At 36.6% G+C, this 23,672-nt stretch overlaps 1 protein-coding gene across 5 annotated transcripts in view; it reads left to right on the top strand.

The window, feature by feature from the left end:
• The window catches only part of ARB2A (ARB2 cotranscriptional regulator A), a 362,845-nt gene that overhangs the window by 279,820 nt on the left and 59,353 nt on the right, over positions 1 to 23,672 (top strand). Inside the window, exon 11 of one of the 5 annotated variants that reach the window (XM_064482415.1) lies at positions 2,905 to 3,030. The exons of the other annotated variants lie outside the window; for them this stretch is intronic. Coding sequence (XP_064338485.1) covers positions 2,905 to 2,924 — 20 coding nt within the window. The 3' untranslated portion in view covers positions 2,925 to 3,030. Of the gene's footprint in view, positions 1 to 2,904; positions 3,031 to 23,672 lie in introns of those variants that run through there. 5 annotated transcript variants of the gene reach the window in all.

Genomic DNA, 23,672 nt, shown 5'->3' with positions numbered 1-23,672 from the left:
CTGTTGTCTGCAGTCCAATAGTTAGATGGATTACAAAGAAAGACTCATAAGTGGGTATCTTGAAAGGAGTTGAAAAAGAAAAGGCATGTGGCCTAAAAAGATGAAGGTAAACAACCAAATGATGCACTTCTCTTCTGGTGTAGAAGATTGGGAGGGAAAGGAACCTACCCTAAAGTGCTCAGAGAACAGAGCATAAGGAAAAGGCAAAAGGGAGCTTTTTTAAAGACTGGGATTTTTGGAATGCTGGAAATAGAAACCAAAGAAGTTTATGTCTGTATTACTTAAAGGAAGGGAACAAAACAGGTAGGAAAATAAGAAGTGAACATTTCACCTTATTGAAGATAGACAGTAGATGGACTTTTTGAAAAGTTGCCTTTGACTTGGGAAGGATATTAAAAAGGGGTTTCTGCAATGAAATAATGTGGCCACAGCACATTGTGAGCAAGATATTCTTTGCACATGTCTTTTAACAGACAGGAAAGAAAGGGAGAATTGAGGAAGAGAAAGCCCCAGGAGTCATGCAAAGATACGATGCAAAAGTGCCTGGAAGGGTTAACAGTAGAAACAGAAGGACTGTGTTGATTGAAAGTGATGGAAATCTTATCTGTAGGAAATTTATTAATTGGTGGTTCTCCCAAGTTCTGGTTGAAAAGCATAATAATTGCAGGGGACTCAAAAAATACGATGTGAGTATAGAATGATGAGAGTTACTAACCAGTATGTGGCTTTGGGCCTGTTACTTCGTTTCCCTGGATCTCTCATTGTTTGAAATATGAGGTAGGTAGATGATTTCCATGATCTTTTCCAGCTCTGAGATTCTCTCCTAGGGCCTTAATTAAGACCGAATTAAGCACACACTCCATAGTCTAAGACTTCATGCAGACCAAATGTTTCCGTTTGCAGCACCTGGTTTATTCTGACCTATAGATAATTAATAGCAGGTAGAAAACTCGGGATAATTTTGTGAAGATTCTGGTATTTTGAGGTACCTGAAAGTTATGGAGAAGTCTCCTGTATGGGCAGATAGGAAGAGAAGATACCAGCGATGCTGGAGAAATGAAATCGCGCTAGAAAAGTGATGTTGAACCCCTCCAGCTGAGTTTAACAAAATTATCAGATGTCCAAAGAAGACATCCCTGAGAGACCTGGCAGTGTTGCCTCAAGAACAGAGTAGGCATTTATGTCAGAAGCAAATCCTTACAGATTTGATTTATTAGTAATAAAGTGGTAAGGAAATCTCATTAATAGATGCTTTCCAGTAAAGAGGAAAGAAGTACCACCAAAGAATACTTAGAGGTAAGAAAAAGCTAGAAAATACAAACTCTATAAAGATGAAAAATATGGAAAAAATCTGAATTGCCATTTAAACCTAAAATCAGTAACATTGTTAAGGCAGTTTTTCTCAGTAATAAACCATTCTTTAGAAGTAAAATGGATAGACCCTTGTATGTTGTTGTTAAAATAATTAAGCATTCTCCAAAAAGTGTTAGTTCTCTCATTTCCAGGGGGTAGATTTTATACTAGGGTCATACAACTAACGAGAGTTTATATATGACTATTTATTATCTTTGCAGGCGTTAAAGAGTCTACTTTAATACACAATTAAATTATGGTTTGTATACATTGGTATATTTTTTCCCAAGCTCTTGTGCTCTGGGTTTCCTGAATAGCCATAAAAAACTTCTTATCACTATGCCGAGCCATATTGTATCCTCTATTTTGAAATAAGAATATGAATTCTTACAGCAACATTAATATTATTCAGCACTTAAAATTACATTGTTATTTTCAGACTGGGAACTTTATGCCCATCCTCTTTTAAATGGTTTATTAATCTCTAATGAAGTTTGTCTTGCAAATAACACACTAATAGAAAGTTAGAAATAAGTGTGATTCTCTGAGTGTGTTCTGTGTAGCAGTTTATACCGTCAATCCTGGTCACTGACATGCTCTCCCCAGCTAAGTACGATTAATCCATTTACTGCTGCTCATTGGAATGAAGAGAAATTACCAGAGTTTTCCATATGTTTAAGTGAATTTGTCTGTATTTGTGGATTATCTAGCTTTCTTATTTTTCTATGTGTATGGCCCTTTTGAAGATTCCTAAAGCCAATACCCTTTTTACCCCCCTTCCCCCCAAAAAATCAGCAGCAACCATGACAACAACAAAAAGCAACTGTGGCAACAGGTCTGAGTCCTTTGGCTGAAGTCCAGCTTACCGGTTGTTTTGCCACATTTAGTTCCACATCAGTGACTTGAGAAGGCAGAAGTGGCACCACTCTGTGCTGACCTATTGGTCATGACCACTCCTACCTCATTCTTAACATTTTCATCCTAATCTACTTCCACACATAATGTACTTCTGCCGCAGTAAAAGAAGATGTAGAATCTAGAATCAATTAACCAATGCAGTAACTCAGGACCCACTGGGCCTTTTTCCCTCCGTGTTACAATTTAAAGCATCTGATGGGTAGAAACCATCTCATCCTATGTTTCACATGTGAAAAGAGACCATCAAAAGAAGTCTCCAAAACCTAAATTAAATATGTATATCAAAGTACCACCATAAATAGACAGTATATATTTATTTGGTCTAAAGAATATACTTTAGCCTTCATCGGGAAAAAAAAATATGCCTTGTGAATGGCTGATTGTGCTGTGCACATTGAATCAGAATGTCAGAATCTTCTAAATAAATTGTTATTATGGAAAAAGGCAGAACTTCAGCTCTGGATTTATGTAATTCACTCCATTGTAGATTTTTTTCATTGAAGAATACATTTCTCTGCCATAAATTGCACTGAGTATGAACAGCAGAGTCATTTGAGGTTCATTGAAAATATAGGAGAACATCATGTTTCCTGTCCTTTTGTTAAACTTGGCATATTGATTTTTTTTGCACAGCTTGCAGCACAGAAATGTGATATACAGCTACAGCAAGACAAGCTAACCACATGTGAATTTGTTAAGTACTGCTGGATTAGCAGAAATTGTCTGACTGTGCAAATAGCAAGATTTGACTTTGCCAGGAACTCTTTATGACTTAATCAATTAAAATAACAAGTTTTGATTTTATTGCCCTGAATAAATCATTAGCAAAACTCATTTTCTCCTGATCACTCATTTGTAGGATGTTTACGTTCATTTTGTTTCTGTATTTCAAGCACAGTAAGAAATATGTAGGATTTAAACCAAGAGGTTAAAGTCAGATATAGTTTTAATAGTGATCCATACATTTTTTAAGAACGAGACTCTAGATTTTATTTAAATTTACCATTGCTTTTCTTTTTTAAGTATCTAGTGTTCGTGCTTTTGTTCCCTTTAGGCTTGAAGGTAGCAAGATTTGGATTTGACTAATACTTCTTACTGCATTTGAATATAGGACCTTGTGGAAAGGGAGTCTCTGCAGTAGGGCTGGCTTGCTCTTCTCACCTTATTAAACCTCCTCCTTAAATGTGTCCATTATACAGTTCACCTTGCTGACTTCAAAGAGTAGAGATGGAGGGAAGATGAGCTGTAAGTCCGCAGAGTGGGCTTCCCATGGCTTCTTAGAAATGCTAATGCATTATCTATCAGGTTTATAAAGTTCTCTGAGTTCTCTTGGAAGCAGATAAACCATTATGTGGTTTTCTGCAGAACAAAACTGACAGTCTGTCCAAAGCTAGGAAATGTTCATAATGTCATGTACCTGTGATCATGCTGTCACCTGCCTTTTAAGAAAATACTTTCTTTAAAACATCTCAGTCTCTCTCAGTGAAGACTTCCCTTTAACAAGCAAGATTTTTTTTCTCAAGTTTTTTTTCAACATTGTCTCTCCTTGCTCACATTACTTTTGAACAGGTGGACATCTTACGAGACTGCATGCCAAATTTATTAGAAACAAGTCTTTTAAAATTATCTATTAAAATTAAAAAAGCACAAAGCCTTAGTTGTTCCCCTATTAAAAAAAAAAAGGGGGGGAGTCAGAGCAAAGAAGAAAGTGCCACTGGTTTGTGTTAGGTGACACTGTGCCCTGCTTGTCTAATTTGATTACACAGAGCCCCTGAAGCCTCAGGCAAAGCTGATTTTAGCTATAATCAGCTTCTTAACCTTTTGAGAACTAACGTAAACACTACCTAGCGGTGGTTAATTACGTTGCTCTGCTACACACTACAAAGTGCAAAGGTAAAAGTGTAGAACGACGGTAACACATGTTGTGACAAAATTTAACAAGATGACTTAAGGGGACTGCAGCAGAGTACAGTTCTGTATTTGCGATAAAGTTTAAATTAATAAAGAGGCATGAGGGTGCTTTTTAAAAAAATTTTAGCTACACTTTTTGCTTAAGCTTTTATTCATAAGTGCTGAACATTAATGGACTACTTTTTTTCTTTTTGCTGTCCTCACATTTGTACTTTTCTCCAAAATCCTCTTTTGAGTATGCATGCATTTTAGAACCTTGTCTGTTCATACTCTTTCATTCTTCCATTTTCAGAGTAAACAAAAGTGATTGCAGTATCCATACAGGAAGAATAAAATCCTCTTGCTTCACTTTCACAGATAGTAAAAATTCATTAGGGGAAGAATGGAGTTTCGTTTTAGTTTGATGGAATATTTTGGTTTTATATGTATAGGTAAGAACCTAACTTTTTGATTTAAAACAGAAGCTCTTGCTACAGGAATCTGATGTGTCATATGGGAAATTAATATGTAAGATGATTTTAGTGTCTGTAGTTGGTGTAACTCTGGTGTAGTGATGTGACTAATGGGGTGGAGAACCATAAAGACTGACAAATGTACTTATCAGGGCTATCTCCTCAAAGTCATATCTGCTGGGAAAATTCCACTAGGACAATATTCTCCTGAGGAAGGGTTGCAGGTGACCAGGAGAATATACAGAGGCGTAAGTCATACCCCATAGTGGTAAGCTTCTGCACCAGCAATTTTACCTGAAAGTTCATGCTTCGAAAAAATTCTAAAGGGTAGAATCTTAATGCTCCCCAGTGACACATCTTATAAACAGTCATTCTGTGTGGAATTAAATGGAGACGGAGGGGAAGGTTCAGACTAAAGATTAACTGTAATTTTTTAAATCGAAGGTCAGTCCCTCATAAATGAAATGAATATCCTACAAGTGTATATTATTGCAGTGTAGTTTATATTGTACTTACAGTGAACTTAAAAACTGCATGTAAAGAAGTAGATTCGGAGAGGTGGGCATTGTGAGGCCTTTCACGGTTTCTGAGACCGTGGGGAGTGTTCATGGGGCAGCAGCATGGCCTGCTCCTTTCCTCAAACTTGGCCACGTGGTGAATGAAGGTGACCTCATTAATAAGTAACGTAAATTCATTCACATAAATGCCACTTGAAAGAAGGGGTTCAGATAGGTTTTATAACTATATGTAATACTGAAAATGAAGCCAGATAGTAGGTAACTGGACCTTTTTGGCCCCTTGCAGAAATAGTTTAACTGAATTGTATTCTCTGTCTTGTAATCAGCTTGTTAAAAGAAACAGTTACATAAAATTCCCCATTACAGCTTTTATAGGTATCTTTTAGATGAAATGCTTTTTATTTTATGTCACATATTATAAAAATATAATACTTACCTGTTCAGCATCCTGGTATGAATGGAAGGGACTGGTCAAGACTGGAGGCCACAGGCTCCAGCTGCCCCTTGTTCCCTTGGCTGCCCTGAGGACTGGAGGATCACTGTCTCTGTGCACCCCTGCAACCCAGTCAGGGCCGACGATGGGCCAGGGGTGGCTAACTTAGAGGCAGTAACCCACTACATCTTAGGAGGACCACAGGAGAAAAGCTTCCCAAAACTCCATTCTCCCCCAAACAATTATTCTATTATCATATGGACAACAAAAATCTTATAGTATGTTATTCCAGCAGTTTCCAGACTTTGTTCCACAAGAGCGTGAGCATTACCAGTTGGGAACCACTGACATACCCATTGTATTCCCCTCCTAGCTTTAGCCATTTGAAAGCTTAGAGCCAAACTTGCATCTCACCTGTAGCCACTAAATGGTACTAGTCATATTCATTTGTTATTTATTTGTCCATTTTTTACTTTTGCCTTACTTCTTTAAATCCTTTTGTACTTTCATGTAATTCTATATTGTATTTATTTTTAATAGTATTATTTAAGTAGAATTTAATGCTATAAAATAAATCCATTGTAAATGTACAATTCAGTATTTTTTAGAAAATGTTTAGTTGTGCAATCACCACAATCCCATTTTAGAATATTTCCATCATCCCGGAAAGTTTCTTCGTGCCCATTTGCAGTCAGTCTTGCTCCCACCCACAGCCCCAGTCTGCTATCTCCATAGATTTACCTTTGCTTCAAACATCATGGAATCATACGTTATGTGATCTTTTATGTCTGGCTTCTTTTGTTCATAATGTTTGTGAGATTCAGCCATGTTGTATCACTAGTTCATATCACTAGTTCATTCCTTTTTATTGCTAAATAGTACTCCATAGTATGGATATATGGCTTTGTTTATCTGTTTGCCAGTTGATAGACATTTGAATTATTTTCAAATTAGAGCTATTATGTATAAGGCTGCTATGAACATTCACATTTGAATCCAGACAAATATTTTCATTTGAGTATAAACTTAGGAGTGGGTCATTTGGTAAGTTAATGTTTAGCTTTTTAAGGAACTATAAAATTATTTTTCGAAGTGGCTATACCATTTCATATTCACACCAGCAAAGTATGAGGTTTCCAGTTTCTCCACATCCTTACCAACACTTGGTATGCTCAGTGTTTTTGATTATAGCCATTCTAGTAGGCATTATCTCATTGTGGTTTTGATTTGTATCTCCCTAATAACTACTTGATGTTGAGTGTGTTTTCTTGTGTTTATTAATATATGTATGTCCTTTTTGGTGAAATATCTGTGTTTCTCTTTCCTGTTTTTGATCTCATGTTTGTCTTATTATTGGGTTGAAGGAGTTCTTTATATATTCTGGATGCAAGTCTTTTATCAGATACGTGATCTGCAAATATTTTATCCCAAGCTTTAGCTTATCTTTTCCTTTTCTCAGTGATATTTTTTGAAGAGCAGAAGTTTTTATGAGTTCAAAATTTGATAATTTTTCAGTTTATCATTTTTTTCTTTTATGGGCTGTGTTTTTGGTGTCCTATCTAAAAAATCTTTACCAAACCCAAAGTCACAAAGATTATCTCCTATGCTTTATTGTAGAAGTGTCATAGTTTTAGGTCTTACATTTAGGTGTGATTCTTTTTTGGCTGATTTTGTTTATGGTATGTGGTAGGGATCTAAGTTCATTTTTTGGCATGTGGATATCTCCCAGCTCCATTTGTTGAAAATAACTACCTTTTCCTCATCGAATTGTCTTGGACCTTTCTCAAATCAACTAACGTGGAGTGAGTGTTTATTAACAGACTTTATATTCTGTTCCATTGATCTATATGTCTGTTTTCCACACCAGTACCGTGGTGTTTTGAACATTTTGGCTTTATAATGAATTTTGAAATTAGGTGATATAAATTTTTCTTTATTCTCTATTTAGATCATTTGCAATTTCTCTTAGAAATTTTTTTAGTGTTCTTGCACTTCTTTTGTTAAATGTATTCTTAAACTTTCATTATTTTTGATGCTATTATGAGTGGAATTCTTTTCTTAATTTCTTTTTCAAATTGTTTATTGCTGGTATAAATAATTAAAATTGATTTTTTGCATATTAATTTTGTATTCTGTGACTATGCTAAAATTTTTTTATTAGTTCTAGAATAATTTTGGTAGAATCTTTAGGATTTTCTACATATAGGACTATGTCATCAATGAATAAAGACAGTTTACATCTTCCTTTCCAATATGCATGCTTTTCATTTCTTTTCTTGCCTTACTGTATTGGCTACTATATTGAATAGGAGTCATGACAGCAACTCTAGATTCTGATTTTTTTTCCTTCAGAGTTATTGTTTTTGCTGCAATATTTTTTTAAATTCCTATTTTTGTTTTAGGCTGGCTTCCTAAAGATCACCCCTTTGCCTGCCTAGTTTAAAGGCCTGAGTTTGCTCAGTCATCCCAAGCCAGTAAGGCTCTGTAGATGAATCTGTGTGTGAGTTGCAGAGTATATTAAAAGTTATGCAGTTTTCAAATCTATGTCAACCGTTTATGTTCTACTGGGCTTTCCTGGGATTTTTGTGCCAGTGCTCAGCCTCCCAGTGAAGAGGGGCGTGTGGAGGTTCATCTAGTCTCTCGGTGGCTCTTTCACCTCCAGGATCTCCGGGTTAAATTTCTGACTAGTCCACTGGTCTGCTGCTCACCCCAGGTCAGATCAGAACCTCTGTCGAGGAGGGCCATGGACTTTGTGGTTAGTTTCCCACCAGGTTTGCTTTATTAGCTGATACCACCACTGGGCATGGTTTTTCTCCTCCTACTTCAGGTTGAGCCATGCTCCTCTAGCAGCAAAGCTGCAGGTTTTCACAGCCAGTCCCATCCTGGAAACTCTACCGTCCCTGCTGAGCTGCAGGCAACACAAGATTGACACTGTTTTTACCTGTAGTTCAGCAGTTTTTCATGAATAAACGCTTCTCAATTTGTTGTTTGCCTTTGGTTGATTTCTGGAGTGCTGAAATCGTTGTACTTGACAGTTTTGTCGACTTTTATAGTTGTATTTGGGGAGAAGATTTGCCAGTCTCTTAACTTGCCATCTCTGGAAGTCCTGCCTGGGTTTCTTTTCTGTAAGCCACAAATGCTTTTTGGAACAAGATGAAACATTAACTATATAAATACAGAATGAGATAAAATAGAAAAGTAAGGGTAAAGGAAGTATAAAAATAAGAAAATAAATTCCTTATGGTGCAACAATAATTTTTAACTCCTATGACAGATTTTCCCAGTGTGCCTGGGAGTGGAAGTTGTCTTGGTCTTTCGATAGGTTTATTCTATCAGAAAATACAAAATTCTCCCCCCAAAAAACAGGTTTGTATCTGACCAAAAGAAGGAGAACAGGTTGGATCAAAATGCTACCCTGGGATCCTTTTTATTTTATTTTATTTTGTTTTCTCCCAAAGGTCAGATCCCCAAACTTGTACAACTTCAGACTGTAGGACTACTTTACAAAATGTGCAGTGATAAAACTGCCAGATTGAAGGTTTCTTAAGTGCTACTGTCCAAAATCACTAGGCATGCTTGAAACTAGTAATTCTTGTCAGAATATACACTCTCAGTGTGTGACTTTTATCTGCAGGTGGCAGAGCATATGTTTTAGCACCAAAAAGTGTAAGGTGGCAGTGGGAGGATATTTAATGTGTTGTAACCTATTTTTATTTTTAATGTTTTTTTCCTTATAGCTGCTTAGTTCCGGTCAAAAGCAGGCTAACAAAAACATTTTCAGATCTTAAGGGCTATATTTAAATTAGGAAAAAAAAATGTTTCCAAATATAATTGTGTCATTTGTTTTTATTTAACACATGAATCACAGTTATTGGACCAGCATCTCCCATAAAAGAAAAATACAGGGGTATCTCATGTAACTGAAGTCTAGAGAGGGGGTTCCTCTCTTTAAGTGGATTTTCTGGTTAAAGTATAATTAACCCTTTAAACACTACAGTCACCTTTGTTTTTATCCTTATTATAACAATCCATTTCCCTGCCATAGGAAACAGCTACCTAGGTATGGCTAGCAATTATTTTTAGCAAACAAATACTACTTAGTATTTTCTAACTAAAGTAGTTCTTTCTACATGATTCAAAGTTATCATTCTGTTTTTTCTATAAATCATAATTAAGACCTTAGCTAAAGGACAGGAGTTACAAATTCCAACCCCAACTGATGGGTGACATTCAGGAAAACAAGCCCAGCATTGTCAGATTTTCTAGTTTTCCCAAGGAAGCCAGAAATATATATATTTATTTGAAGTCTCTCTAGTTTTTAAGTGTTGTGACTAACTTAAGTTTTAAAAGCTATTATATAGGTCTAATAAAATAACTGCCATTTAGATCAGGCCCACAGATAACCGGGTTACCACCTCTGGTGGGGAAGCGTAGGCATAGCTTGTTCTGATGACAGTCTCTGCCAAATTTCCTGTCACATATCTCTTGTTCATAAAAGAATGTTTAACATGCTCCCCAAGTGGTTGTCTTCATTATTTTACTGTAGAATTCTCAGGTCATGTGTTTTAGTGGAAAATGCACTGAAGTAGAGATCCAAAACACCTTGATTTTGAGGTTAGTAATATTTTTTAAGCCATTCCTCTGTCAATCAGGCCCTGATCTAAGCACTTTAGATGTAATAACTCATTTAATTCTAGTTTTGGTTTTGCTTTTTAAAAGTTTCATAATGTTAGTTCAGGCAGTTAACTTCTGTAGATCTAGTTCCTCTACTTGACAAATTATAGGAGTATATTTATATGTGACTGAACTCAAAAATCTGTAAGAACACTTTGAGCAGGCAGAGTCTTTCATCCAGAGAATATGAAATTGGATTCAATGACACAAAAATAAGTTGTCAACCAAACTATAGTGTTAACTTATATGAGTTTGTAGCACAATATTGCATGCATATACTCAATAGAAGTCAGTGTACAGAGTCTTCAATGCATTCACATTCCTTCAACAATTATCATGCTAGGAAGATTGTAGTTAAGTTGAGAAAGAATGTTAGTATCCATATCCACTCACCATGGGGTTAAAAAGGCCTGCATCCTATCTTGAAGGAGCTTATGATGTCATTGAAGTAATGCATCATGCAACTAAAATTTAGATTAAAGCAGAAAATAAATATACACAGCAAGTCTTTACTCAGAGGCTAACAGAAAGATGTATGACTATGTGTGGTGTGTCTGTGGAAGAAGAGACTTGGAAAAGGAGGAAAATTTGAATTGGAAGGTGCAGAGGACCATTTAAGATGGAAAAATATCTCCAGGTCAGAAATTTGAATATTATACCAAGGAAATAGGAGGCACATTACCTTCAGAATGCTTACAGAACAACGAAGAAATTTTACAGAAAAATCAAGATAATTATTATACTGTGTTTTCTAACTTTTATGAAGGTGGATGACTATAAATAAAGAATGTATCCCAATACAGCTCTTTTGATTTTGACAGGAAACAAACACTTGCGATGCAGTTGCTAAGTAAATTATTTTGTTTGAAGCTAGCTCTCAGATGGTTCAGGAAAAAAAAGTACTTGAAGGCAGCGAAGCACATGCGGCAGAATGTTAACTACTGTTGAATCTAGGAGAAAGATGTGGATAATCCTCATACTGTTGCAACTCTTACTCACCTGTAAGGGAGTGAGTGAGGAGGGAAGTGAAGGAGTGAAGAAAGGGAGGGAGTGAAAGAGTAGAGAAAAGAAGTCGTCCTTCAAATAACTTACAGATCAAAGGATAAATCTAGAAAATACTTAGACTGGAGCCATAATGAAAATACAAAAACTTTTTGGTACAGCTAGATGACTAAACCGAGAAATTCATATCCTTAAATGTTTATATTAAAAAAAGAGCAAATGCTAAAAATTAATGAATTTTTAAATTAAAAAATTAAATATGAAATTAAAATATATTTAAAAATCAAGTTAATATAGTGATTATTGTATAGATATGTAATTAGGTGCTTTGTAAATATTTGGTAAAGTTACTTCATTTCAAACTTCTTGAATCTTACCAAGCAGATCTTGCATTGTACCCTATAAGAAGGAAAAAAAAAAAAAAAAAACCTGCTTTTGCACATCAAGAAGGGTGAATATAAAGCAATAACTCCTTTCATTTTTGACAGTTAAATCTGTACATTTTGGTAAGATTTTGTTTCTTTATCTAAAGCAGAGTTGCTTGGCTCCCAATGAATTTGGGGGCAAAGTAAATTCATTACCCTATTTGTCCTTGTCTTGTTTTGCCAGAATTATAAATAGATACCTATGATAATATTCTTAATAATGCAACTGATTAAATAATTTTCCCCTTCTGTGAGGCCCCCTAATCAAACATAGAGATTTTATAAGTCTAAAAAAAAGATAAGCAAAAATAATACCCAGTTTTTAATGTCAGTCGAAATTTGTTTCATTAATGTCTTTATTCACCAGAATTATAACAAATAAAATGAAAAAGAATTCTGGCCACATTTTTTAAATTGAAGTGAAATTTACATAACATAAAATTCACCATTGTAACCAGTTTAAAGTGTACAATTCAGTGACTTACAGTGCATTCACAGTTTTGTGCCACTATCACCACACTAATTCCAGAGTATTTTCATCACTCCAGAGAGACACCCCATACCCATTAACAGTCACTGTCCATTCATCCTTCCCCCCAGCCCCTGGCAACCACTGATCTGCTTTGTGTTTCTGTGGATTTGCCTATTCTGGACATTTCATATTCAAAAACATCATATAATATGTGGTTTCTTGTGTCTGGCTTCTTTCATTTAGCTTAATATTTCCAAGGTTCATCCATGTTGTAGCATGGATCTATTCTTCATCCCTTTTTATTGCTGAATAATATTCTATTTTATGAATATACCATTTTATTTATCCATTCATCAATCAATGGACATTTGGATTTTTTCCACTTTTTGAACTATGATAAATAGTGCTGCTTTGAACATTTATGTACAAGTTTTTGTTTGAACATCTGTGTTCAATTCTCTTGGTTATATACCTAGGAGTCAGTCAAATTCTTGCCTCAGAAAGTAATTCTGTTTAACTTTTTGAGGAATCACCAAACTGTTTTTCTGGTCACATTTTTAATATAAAGTTTTAAAGCCAGTTTGTAGGAAGAGGACCCTATTAATTGAAAACTTCTGAGCCCCTCAAAAGTTTAGCAGTAATCTCAATTACAAAGTTATTTGAGTTCAAGTCTCTCTTTTTTCTTTACTAAGCATTTCTCTGCCAGCTTCATTGAGTTTTCACTGGAGGGCTTTTGTTCTATGTTCTCTGACCAGTAGTTGCTTAAGTGAAGAATAATATGTGGGTGGGGGGAGGGCTACTAGAGTTTGAGCCTTTGAAATATATTTTTTTCCTAATTTTTATCTTCAGTTAAGAGGACAAATGCTTTACCCTACAATTTAGAAGCATAACATCTGGAAGTTTCAGACCCTAATCTGATGTGCCTTAAAATAGTTATAAATTAGGGTGGTGTCTTCCAAGTGCTCACTGTTTTAAATTTTCTAGTGTGTCCCTGAAAAAAGATCAACAAATCTCCATTAGAATCCATGCCAAAATATTTCTCAACAACTGCTAGCCCTCTATATTTAAAATGTTTGCATTATTTAAATTTCTGAGAAGTTTGAGACTTTCTTGAGAAATTAAAATATTGGACCTTTAAAAATACTAAATGCTTTACATATATGCTTTGAGGTTTTGGCCTATGGTTAGCTTCCCCCATGGAGCTGAAGTATTTTGTACTTGGAGTTAAGCCAAGTCTCCAACTTGCATGCATTCAACTTATGTTGCATGCATCCAAGTCCTGGCATTTGAATGGTCTTTTTCCTTCATCTGAATACTGTCTAACTTGAAGAAAAAATAACACTTTCCATTTAAAACTTGCCTCTCTCCCCTCCTTCCCTCCTTCACCCATAAGCAGATATCATCATATTATGTACCTGCAGTGCTGTGAGGAGGGAGGGCATCTGGATATCTTCTGACTCAGAAGGATCACCCTTAAGTACCCTCAGCCCTGGGGATGCATGGAGAGCTGCAGGGAGTTCCTTAAACCCTTTACAATTCTGGGTTGAATTGGAGTTACAGAGAGAGAATTATAGCTTTTATTGTATTCCCAAAGGGGTATAGGGTCCCCCCAAAGTGAAGATCTGCTGGTTCTAACAATGACTTGGAGAGAAAAAGGGACACATTTCTTGTGGTGCCGTGCCACATGGGATGGTGTGTGATTAAGTTATGAATATATTTTCAGTCAGGCTTTCAACTGCAGAGTCGAAGTAAGGCCAGTGCTAGGGGCATGACAAAGAATCAGTGATGCTGAGTTTGTCAGCCCACTGCAAGTCCCGCTGCTCACTTGGGCAGAAATAATAGAACCATGTTCTCTCTTTTGCAGACTGTCTTTTCTCATCATCTCATACTTCTAGTCCTTCCCGTTTTTAGAAATAGAAATAAACCTTTGAGAAAACTCATCATTCTCTTTAATATTTTGTTAATCTTCAGTTGTATGCGTGTCCCCTAGCAGGTGCCCTTCACCTTCCTTATTTTGTGGGCATTGCTACAGTAAGACGCCACTGAAAATGGAAGACTAGCTCAGCTTACTGCTTCTAGACCTTAGGATCCCTTTCAAAGCTCACCTGCTTTGGAACCCCAGAGTAACGGCTAGACCTCGGGGGTTTCAGCGGAAGGCCTAGTGGAGCTGCAGGCAGAGAGCTGTTTTCAAGGGTAGATCAAGAGTGGGTGCTTATGAAGTTGAAGGTGGTTTCTCGGAATGGATTAAGGAGGGTGGGAATGTTCAGGCACTGGGGGCAGCCGATCACTTACAGATGGAACAGCCAGAGGTGACAACCAGGGGAAGAGTAGTGCTGCTGTCCCGCCAGAACGCAGCCTCGCCTTCTACCCCGACGTCTCTGATTCCTCTCTCGCCTCTGGAGTATCTTCTCCAGTCTATTTGATCAAATCATTCCTGTCTTTCAAATAGTTTTACCTTCCATCTGCCTCAGTGATTCCCCAGAACCACATGTGATCTCACATGAATATCTAAACCCCTTTTTTCAGTTTCAGTTTCTGCTCTGTCATTATGAACAGATTCCACTTCTCTGAGTCTATTCACAGAAGAGAATCTTAAGGGGAAAAAATAGGACCAATAAACAGGAAGCATTGTTCGGTTATTGTTTTTGCTGTTTTTGTTTTTCTCCTGAGTGAGGAGGAGAAGGGAGCCAGCCGTGTTCCCGCACCGGCTGCGCGCCTTTGCTTTACTGCCCCGCCTCTGCCCCTCCCGGTGCGTCTCTGCAGGGAGCGTTGTGATTTTGCTCCAGATGAGCAAGCTGAGGTTCCATAGTCTATAAAGACAAGAGTTGGGATTCTAACCCAGATCTAGCTGTTCTGAACCGCTGCTTCCCTTAACACCAACCAGGGAGCAGCAGCACCAGAGGTGGTTCCCGAAGGTTTATGGTGGCAGCAGCCTGGTGGAAGAGGGCCGGTGGGATTTGTTTTCGAGCTTACAAGTACATTGTGTATGTATTTAGGGTAATTTGGGAGAAAGCTAATAGAATTTCTGAGGAGGCTGAAGTCCCTGCACATTTGCAAGCTATTTTTTGGTGCTTCCACTGAAGGACTATATAGGAGTGATTAGAGTAGAAATGAAATAAACAACTGATAAGTGGATAATTTTTAATTTCTATTTTTTGCTTATATTATTGATGTTTTCCTTTATTCCAGTGAAATGACACAAGTAAAACTTAGAGAATTTATTACCATTTTAACATGGTGGAAGGTAGAGCAAAGACATGGAGAAAAAATCCAGGGGGAAGGATTTATAATTGAATGATGAAATGGTTAAAATAAACTAGAAAATACTCTTAAACTCTGACAAAAATGTGTACAATCGATATGAGTCCAAATCCCCTTGGATACTTACACCTAGAAATCCTGAGAAAGGAAAGGAACATACTGAGAAGGAAGCCTTGGAACAGCGCCTTACTGAGAAGTAAGAGGATCAAGTCCTTCCCTGCTCTTTACCCCTACTCAACCCAACTCCCTTCCATCAGCAGTTCAGGCTCCTTCTTTCCTTCATTCATTCAAAAAATATTTATATTTTTTATTCTATATATCCTCCTCCTATATATCAGACACTAGCCTAGATGTCAGGGATTTGGCAGTGAGAGGACAAACAAAATTCCTATTGCATAGAGCTTAAATTTCAAAAGAGAAAATAGATAATAAATAGACAAATTATATATATATGTGTGTGTGTGTATATATAAAAGCCATAGTGGTGTTAGGATTAAAAAGTAAGTAAGTTAAAGGGTGAGAGAATGCCTGGTGGGGGCACAGTGGCATATTTAGACAGGGTTGTCAAGAAAGGCCTCTGACAAGCTACTTGGGTTGTCTGTGAAACTTTGGGGAGCTCAGCTCAGTCTTTTCATACATAAATGAGAGCCTTGCTAGGTGGTCGCTAAACAGCTGCACAATTTGGTGCTTTCTTTTAAGCAACATATCTTTGGGTCACACAATCTTTTGTGTGTATGTTATGGTCTTTGTTGTCCATTGATCTCAAAATGTAGTAAGAATGTCCATTGATTTCCAAGCTTAATTCTATTTTACATTTGGGGAATTTAAACTGAAGTTAAATGCCTTCCCAAAGGTTGCATAATAGTAAAATAAGGATTAGAGCTCTCAATTCCTGCCATTCTCAGTCTGAAAATTCTGCCATACTATGTGATATAATAAGAAGTGGAATTGAAATGTCAGAGCAGTTCAGAGTAGATTTAAGATGTGTAAGCCATGAAAGACTAAAATATTTACAAATAAGGAATTGGATAAGTATATCCCACTGCAGTCATTTATGTCAGGCTAGAAAGCCATGTGATATGCTTTAAACCAGTAAAATAGCAAACCTCCTCCAAGAAAATCTATAATTTTAATCAAAAGTTTGTTTCAGTCATTGAAATTCTGTTATTGCTGCTTACAAACATTAAAGTCAATCAAAACATCAGTAGCTTTGCAAGATCAATATTTTTAATATGTTTGCATTGCAGTACTGCAGATTTTTGGCTAATAGATCGCACCCATATTGATTTCCATGGGAAATGTTAGTCTGATACCGAAATAATTAAAAAAAACACACACACAGGGATTATTGGTTTGGAATTTCAAAGGAGATAGAAGTATAAAAATTGGTTATTGACCAAATTGCTTGGGGTGAGTGAACCTTGGGCACTTGCAATAAACTTGTAACACTCAGTCATTACCGAATACTACCTTAGTCCCTTAAACTGGAACTCAATCAATAACCTATTATAACAATGCAAATTGTGATGAAATAACATACTAGACATGTAAGAGTCACATTTTATCAGAATAGATATGCATAAGCATGTGTATGTGCATGTTGAAAAAGTCTACTGAAATATAGTGACTGATTTTTGACTTTGAGATTTCTGATGATGATAGTTTGAGTAGCATTTTTTAAGAGATAAACTGCTACAAAATAAAAGTAAGAAGAAGCATACAATTATTCTATGAACAATAATGTAAAGTGCAGACACTCCAACATGTCAAATGACAGATTCTGTTATTTTGATTCAGAGCGAGATTACAATTGTTACTGTGTTCTCAAAGCATTGGAATAATGTATGCAAGCATTAGATTAGTTACAAACATACTCCCCACAATATGAATCTAATGCACATTACATTTCCCTTGTATTTTAGCCTTTCCTTAGGAGAGCCATATTTTCATGTAGAAAGTTTACTCTGTTTTCATTTGGTTACTATTATAAATTTATGAACTCTTTAACTCTCAAAGGCAGTCTAGTGTTTGAGAGGGAGAGAACTTTTTTTAATGTTTCAAGATACGTTCAGACCAGTATAATAGTACTTAGAAGCAGTTATATATTTTGTTATATATTTCTGTTCACTTAATTTTTAAAATTGTGTTATTTTTATATTATGGAAACATTTATTTTCTTTAAGAGGAATATGGAATTAAAAGCTAAACTAAAAATTAGTCATCACAACTGTTGAATTTTGCCCGTCTTTGTAAGTCTGGTCAATATTTTTCTTTGATAGTAAGTTGAGCTCTCTTTATAAATAGAGAATTGATCATGATTCTTTTCACTACATGAGACGTTAACACTCATATAATAGTACTGTTTAATCACTATTTCTGGCAAATTTCTTTCATCCTATTGACTTCTTTTTATGTTTTTTCATTATTACTAGCATTACTCTCAAATTCAGCTGAAAAAAATATTTTTTATTCCTGTTCTTTTTAAAGTGTATACCTTAATGTGACTGTTTCCAAATATTCTGTATCTCCCCCATCAGGTAAGCTGTTAGGACATTCCATTTTGATGGATCCATCCTCAGAATGATTTATGAGACATGAAGCTTCACTGTTATCTAGTGTTACGTACATTCCTGAAAACAACCAGGTTGTACAGTAAAGATGTTTAAATGTAAGCTCTATAAATATCCATACAGTTTTTGTTAAATCATTCAATGGCTTTCTCTTACAGATATTATAGAAAAGTATCCGTGGCCTTAAAAGTGATAGGATTCTAATTCCCTTGCCTGCCGTTTCCACATTTTCACATACATTTGCTTTTCCTGTTGTTTATGTCTGTCTAAGAATTCCAACCAAAATTTGTGTTACTTATTGTTAGAGGATGTTGTTTCCTCGACAGGTAGGATTTGTACAATCCCCAGTTAGAATTTCCAGTTGTCTAACTAGTCAAGGAGCTGGGCATGATGAAAATGGGAAATAATCAGGTCTTAGAAATTCAGCAGAGCAAATATGCAGTTCTACAAGGCTACACAGCACAATCCCACATCCACGTGTGCCTCTGCTCAGAGCTATCTGGGTGTTTTAGCTAGGTCAGTAATGCGATTTCTACTCAGGACAGTTACCATCTGGCAACTTTCTGGGAGCCTGGAAGAAGTCATGTAATTTGTGATTTGGTCTAGAACATCTCTAATGTTTTTACCAACTCTAGGCAAGAGCCAAGCCAGCTTCTCTCAGTGAAGGCAGTATCTGAGAGCAGGGCTGAGGCTCTAGAGGACAGATTTTTTTTAATTGATTTATGGACCCTGGACATCGGACAAAATCTGTTGCACTCAATAGACCACACTAAGATTTAAAGATGTCGTTCTCTATTTATTGAGAATGTCAGAAGACAAGGGAGAGAGGATTCCAAAGAGCTGCTCCTAATGCAGACTTTTGTATTAATGGACTAGTGAATACCAGTGTCAGAAGTTCATAATATAGTATGAACACAATGACTGGATTTTAATTTTTAAACAAAACAGACTTCCTACATTCTAGATCACGCTGATAAAAAAAGTCATTCTAGAATCAAGGTATTCAGATAGTCCATACCAAGCCTTACCTCCAAGCAGCTAGGACATACCTGGAGGTCTTTATTCATTAACAAATTATTGCACAAGCTTGCTGCTCAACGAGTATGTAAGACAGTGGTTCAGAGCACAAACTCTGGAGCCATACCGCCTGAGTTCATATCCTTGCTCTGACACTTTCTATCTCCGTCACCTTAGACAGGTTGCCTTACTGCTCAGTGCTCTCATTCCTTCACTTAGAAAATGATAGTAATAATGGGATTGACCTCATATGGCGTTGTGAGGATTAAACACATGTGAAGCGCTTATTTCTTGATTCTATGTACAATCTAATGTCTATGCTGTTGGAAGCAGAAATGAAAGACCTTAATCTCTAGTAGTTTTCTCTCTAAAATCGCATCTTCTGTAATCTAGGTGACGTGTTTCTATTCTCTGCCCCCAAGGCACCCCCTACCATAGTGCGTATTACTATATAGTATCTATTTACATGTCTCTCCCACATCCATTAAACTGTAAGCTTCCTGAGGACAAAAACTGTGTCTGTCTTTTTATCATTATTCCTTCAATGCCTTGCATACACTTTATACTCTATAAATAATTATTAGATCAGTGTTAAATAGAATATGATAAAAAAAAGTATCACAAATATTGGAGTATTCATCTATAGAGTTTTGTTCTGACTACATTAGTTTCCTGTTTTCATCAGAGACTGACATGCAGAGAATGATTGATTGCGGCTTCTTTGCACTGGCCTCTGCCTGGAATGTTCTACCCTTAAATATCCACCAGGGTCACCTCCTCATCTCTTTCAGGTCTTTGTTCAAACATCACCTTCTGAATAATTTCTATCCTGACTACTTTATTTAAAATCACATCTCTGCCTCTTCTCTGCGTTGTTTTGTTTTTCTGTGACATTACGGCAGTCCAACCCCCTGTGTATTTGGGTGATTTGTTATGTTTATGATTTGTTATTGGCCTCTCCAGCCTGCCTCACTGGAATGTGAACTTTGTTAGTTTTTCTCAGAAACATCTGGAAGAGAGCCTGGCACAAATCAGGCAGGCACGTTAAAAATATCTTTTGAATTAATTAATAAATTGAGTGTATTGGGGCTGCCAGTGTAGAAATATATGAAAGCAAAATTACTGTTAAAGGATAATCAAAAAGAATTAGAAACAGGAAACCTGGGATCCAACTTGAGATCAGTCATGTATAGTTTATGACTGTGCTGAACACACACACTTCACCTCCCTGAGCCCTTGAACCCAGTCTCCAAATTCTGAAAATCATCCTTACCAAGATAGTCCTCCAAGGCTCACTCTGAGGAATGTATTGCAAGTTACTGTATAAAATATTATATGTATGAGATTATGTCTCTAAAGTAATATGGGATCCTCGTCTTAGAGGCATTTTTTTAAATGGTTAAACCATTTTAAAAAGAAGCAAACTGCTTCCTTAAATATGTGGATATGAACTTCCCATAGAACATGAATGCAGACTCTCTGCAAGGTCTTAATTAAGAGAAATTAAAATACCTGTATTAAGATATGTTTCATTCTACCAACTTAGTAGGGATTTTACTTCCCCCTCAAAACTTTTACATAAAACAGCATAAAATGCTACCTTGTACCAATGTTATTAGGGAAAATGTGCCTTGCTGAAGTGGTAAGAAACAATGTGATCTGTAAATTCCCTGCATTATTTTGGTTTAAAATTTTTTTCATTAAGATTAAACTTTCACTAAGGTGATTGTTTGAATTCATTATGAAGGTATCACACAAACACAAAATTGAACAAGAAAATTATATAGCTAGTAGAAAGAAATTGTATGTGCGACACTTATTAAAGAATATAAAAGCTCCATATCATACATGAGGTGAGATTTTCATTCAGCTTGCTGTTTGTAGGATTATTTACCTACTTAAATAATAGTGTCATAAAATGATATAAGTAAGCATCTGTTAATAAGATGGGAAGTTTTAAACAAAAGATTTAAAGAAAGTAAGTGATTGGCTACTCGAATGGGCAAGAGAGAGAGGTGCTACGTACCAAAACAAGGTAACTCCCAAGTGTTTGCAAAGGGGAGAGATACACAAAGTATCAAAACCCAAGAGAAAAGCATATAAATGAGAGGCCCAGTGGTCACGAGGACAGATGAGGTGGTGCTTTCTCTTACTATGTTTTGAGAAGAGAACAAGTGTAAAGATGAATAAGAACTAAATAAATGTGAACATGGAGATATGGAGTATCCTTTTTCTCAACGTGACAGGAAGATCTAGCCAAACTTGTCTTCTTAAATGAGAAGAAGTAACATAGAGGAGAGCTGTGTGCAGTTGCAGGCATTGCAGTATTTCTGATTCATATTTTCCCACCAAAACAAAATCTCTCCTTTTTCTCACCACTGCACCCCCATATTAGTCTCTTTCTGACCAGTGGTAAATTTAAATATTATCTAGAATGAGTAACATATTGAAATAATAACACCCCCACCCATGCAACAGTGATTATTAAGCATTTACTGCATAGGCAGAATATTCTGCTCTTAGTAGAATAAAGGACAGTAGGAAGGAGATAAAAATTCATAAACTTAATAATCCAAGGAGAAAGGGATAAGGATCACAAGGGAGATGTTGATTTAAATAATAGAGAAATCTGGAAGAAGGGGTGATTTTGTCTAATTAAAAGATCCAACAAGACATTCAGGCATTGGGTGGAGAGGTCCATTAAGCTGAACCTGGAAAGACAGGGAGGATTTGAAGATTCATAGAAGGGAAGAATACTTCAACTAGGCCTGTCAACATGAGCAAGGACTTAGGAGTATAGAATATGTCACACAAGCATTGACAGTAGCAAGAAGAGAGTTTGGTAGACACATCATGAGAGTCAGTGGAAGATAAAGTTATAAATTAAGTGGGAATGAGATGACAGAGGACATTAAATGATAGACTAATGAGGGGAAGGTATATATTTTTTTCTTTAAGCCCTGAAGAGCAAAGGTTTTTAAGTGAGGACATGAACTATCAAAGCTCTGCTTCAGAAAGATTGATCTAGCAGCTATGAGTGAAATATATTGAGAAGGAAAGTCTAAAGATAGGGGAAAATGCAGTTTAAAGGCCATTTTTGTAGTCCCTGCGAAAGGTAATAAAGCCTAAATGCCCATAATGAGAGTGGAGATGAAGAGAGGGGTTAGAATCCACAGACTTTCAGAAATAGAATCCATGTGACTTGGCCTTGAGTGTCATCTTGAGTTTTTTCTTCAGTCAGCTATTTAGTGAAATCGCTGTAAGAATGGAGCACAAGGAAGTTTTAATGGAGGTTCAGGAAAGATTTCATGCACAGGAATGCCTGCAAGTCAGGATACTACAGTGATAGACCAAAAACAGCTTTAAGACACTGGATGTTAGAGGGGTTGATAAGAAGAAGGCATAGAAATTGAGACTTGAAATTAAACTCCTTGCATTCAAACATTACAGATTGTTAAGTTATTTCGGGGATTCAAACGATCTTGCCCTTTTCTAAGATTACCAAGCCTTTAGAATACTTTCCTCTGGAAGCAAATGATTGATTTTGCAGAACAAAGTTATCCCAGAGCTGTAGTTGGGAGGAGGTGGCACAGATTGAGAGATGGTTAAATGGAGAGAATCTGATTTTGTTGGGGAATGTATAGGGTAGATACCAGACCAGGTCCTGGCAATGCCTTCTGACTGGATACCACAATGACTACATTCCAACTATGTCCATTTAGTAATGAATGCTGCAAATCGCAGTCTGTGCATCACTACAAAATACCATTCTGATATGTTTGTACTTACTTTTTGACTGCGTGTTCCACTCCAACTTGTCTTTCTTAGGAAGTTAAGCATAATTTAGTCTATTTGTTTTTTACACGTAGTTTTATATCCCCTGCAGAAATAAGCACATTGAAAGAAGAATAGGGTTTTGAATAGCCTTCTCAAACATCTACTGTTTTTTATGATGATTTTGAAACTTAAGAGAAAAAAAAAAAAGCATTAAGTCAAGAAAAAAGTAAGGCTGTTACATTGGCTTTGGGGAAGCAGTGTTCTTTAATAGCCCAAACCACTTCCAAGGAATGCTCAAAAAGCCTTCAAAACATTATGCAAAGGCTTGGTTTGGTTTGTTCATTTGTTTTTTTGTTGTATGTGTGTGCTTTTAATGGCAGTACTGGGGATTGAACCCAGGACCTCGTGCATGCTGGGCATGCGCTCTGCCACTGAGCTACAACACCCTTCCCCCAAGGCTTGGGTTTATATCAGTTTTAGTGTTCTAATGATGTGTTTGTGCATAACAAACATAGAGGCCAAAAACATAGCGGCCTAAAACAACAACCTGTTATCATCTTTCATAGTTCCATAGGTTGACTGAGCTCAGCTGGGATGTTCTTGCCAGGGATCTCTCAGATGGTTATAGTCAAATTCTGGTTGGGGCTGGAGTCATCTGAAAGGTTGTCCAAAGTGACTCATGCACAAGGCTGCCAGGTGATGCTAGACTGGCTGGGAATTCAGCTGGGGCTGTCTACTGGAGCACCACACATGACCTTTCCATGTATGTTGGGCTTCCTCCAGCATGTTCTAGGTTCCAAGAAGGAACATTCAAAGAGCAAGTAAGTACTCCAAAAGTCTCAGACAGCTCCAAGGCTTATGACCTAGCCTCAAGAGTCAGATAGCATCA

This window comes from Camelus dromedarius, chromosome 3 (assembly GCF_036321535.1).
Source record: "Camelus dromedarius isolate mCamDro1 chromosome 3, mCamDro1.pat, whole genome shotgun sequence".
Classification (NCBI taxonomy): Eukaryota; Metazoa; Chordata; class Mammalia; order Artiodactyla; family Camelidae; genus Camelus; species Camelus dromedarius.
The sequence above is the reverse complement of the archived record's forward strand: the minus strand, read 5'-3'. Positions and strand labels throughout refer to the sequence as shown.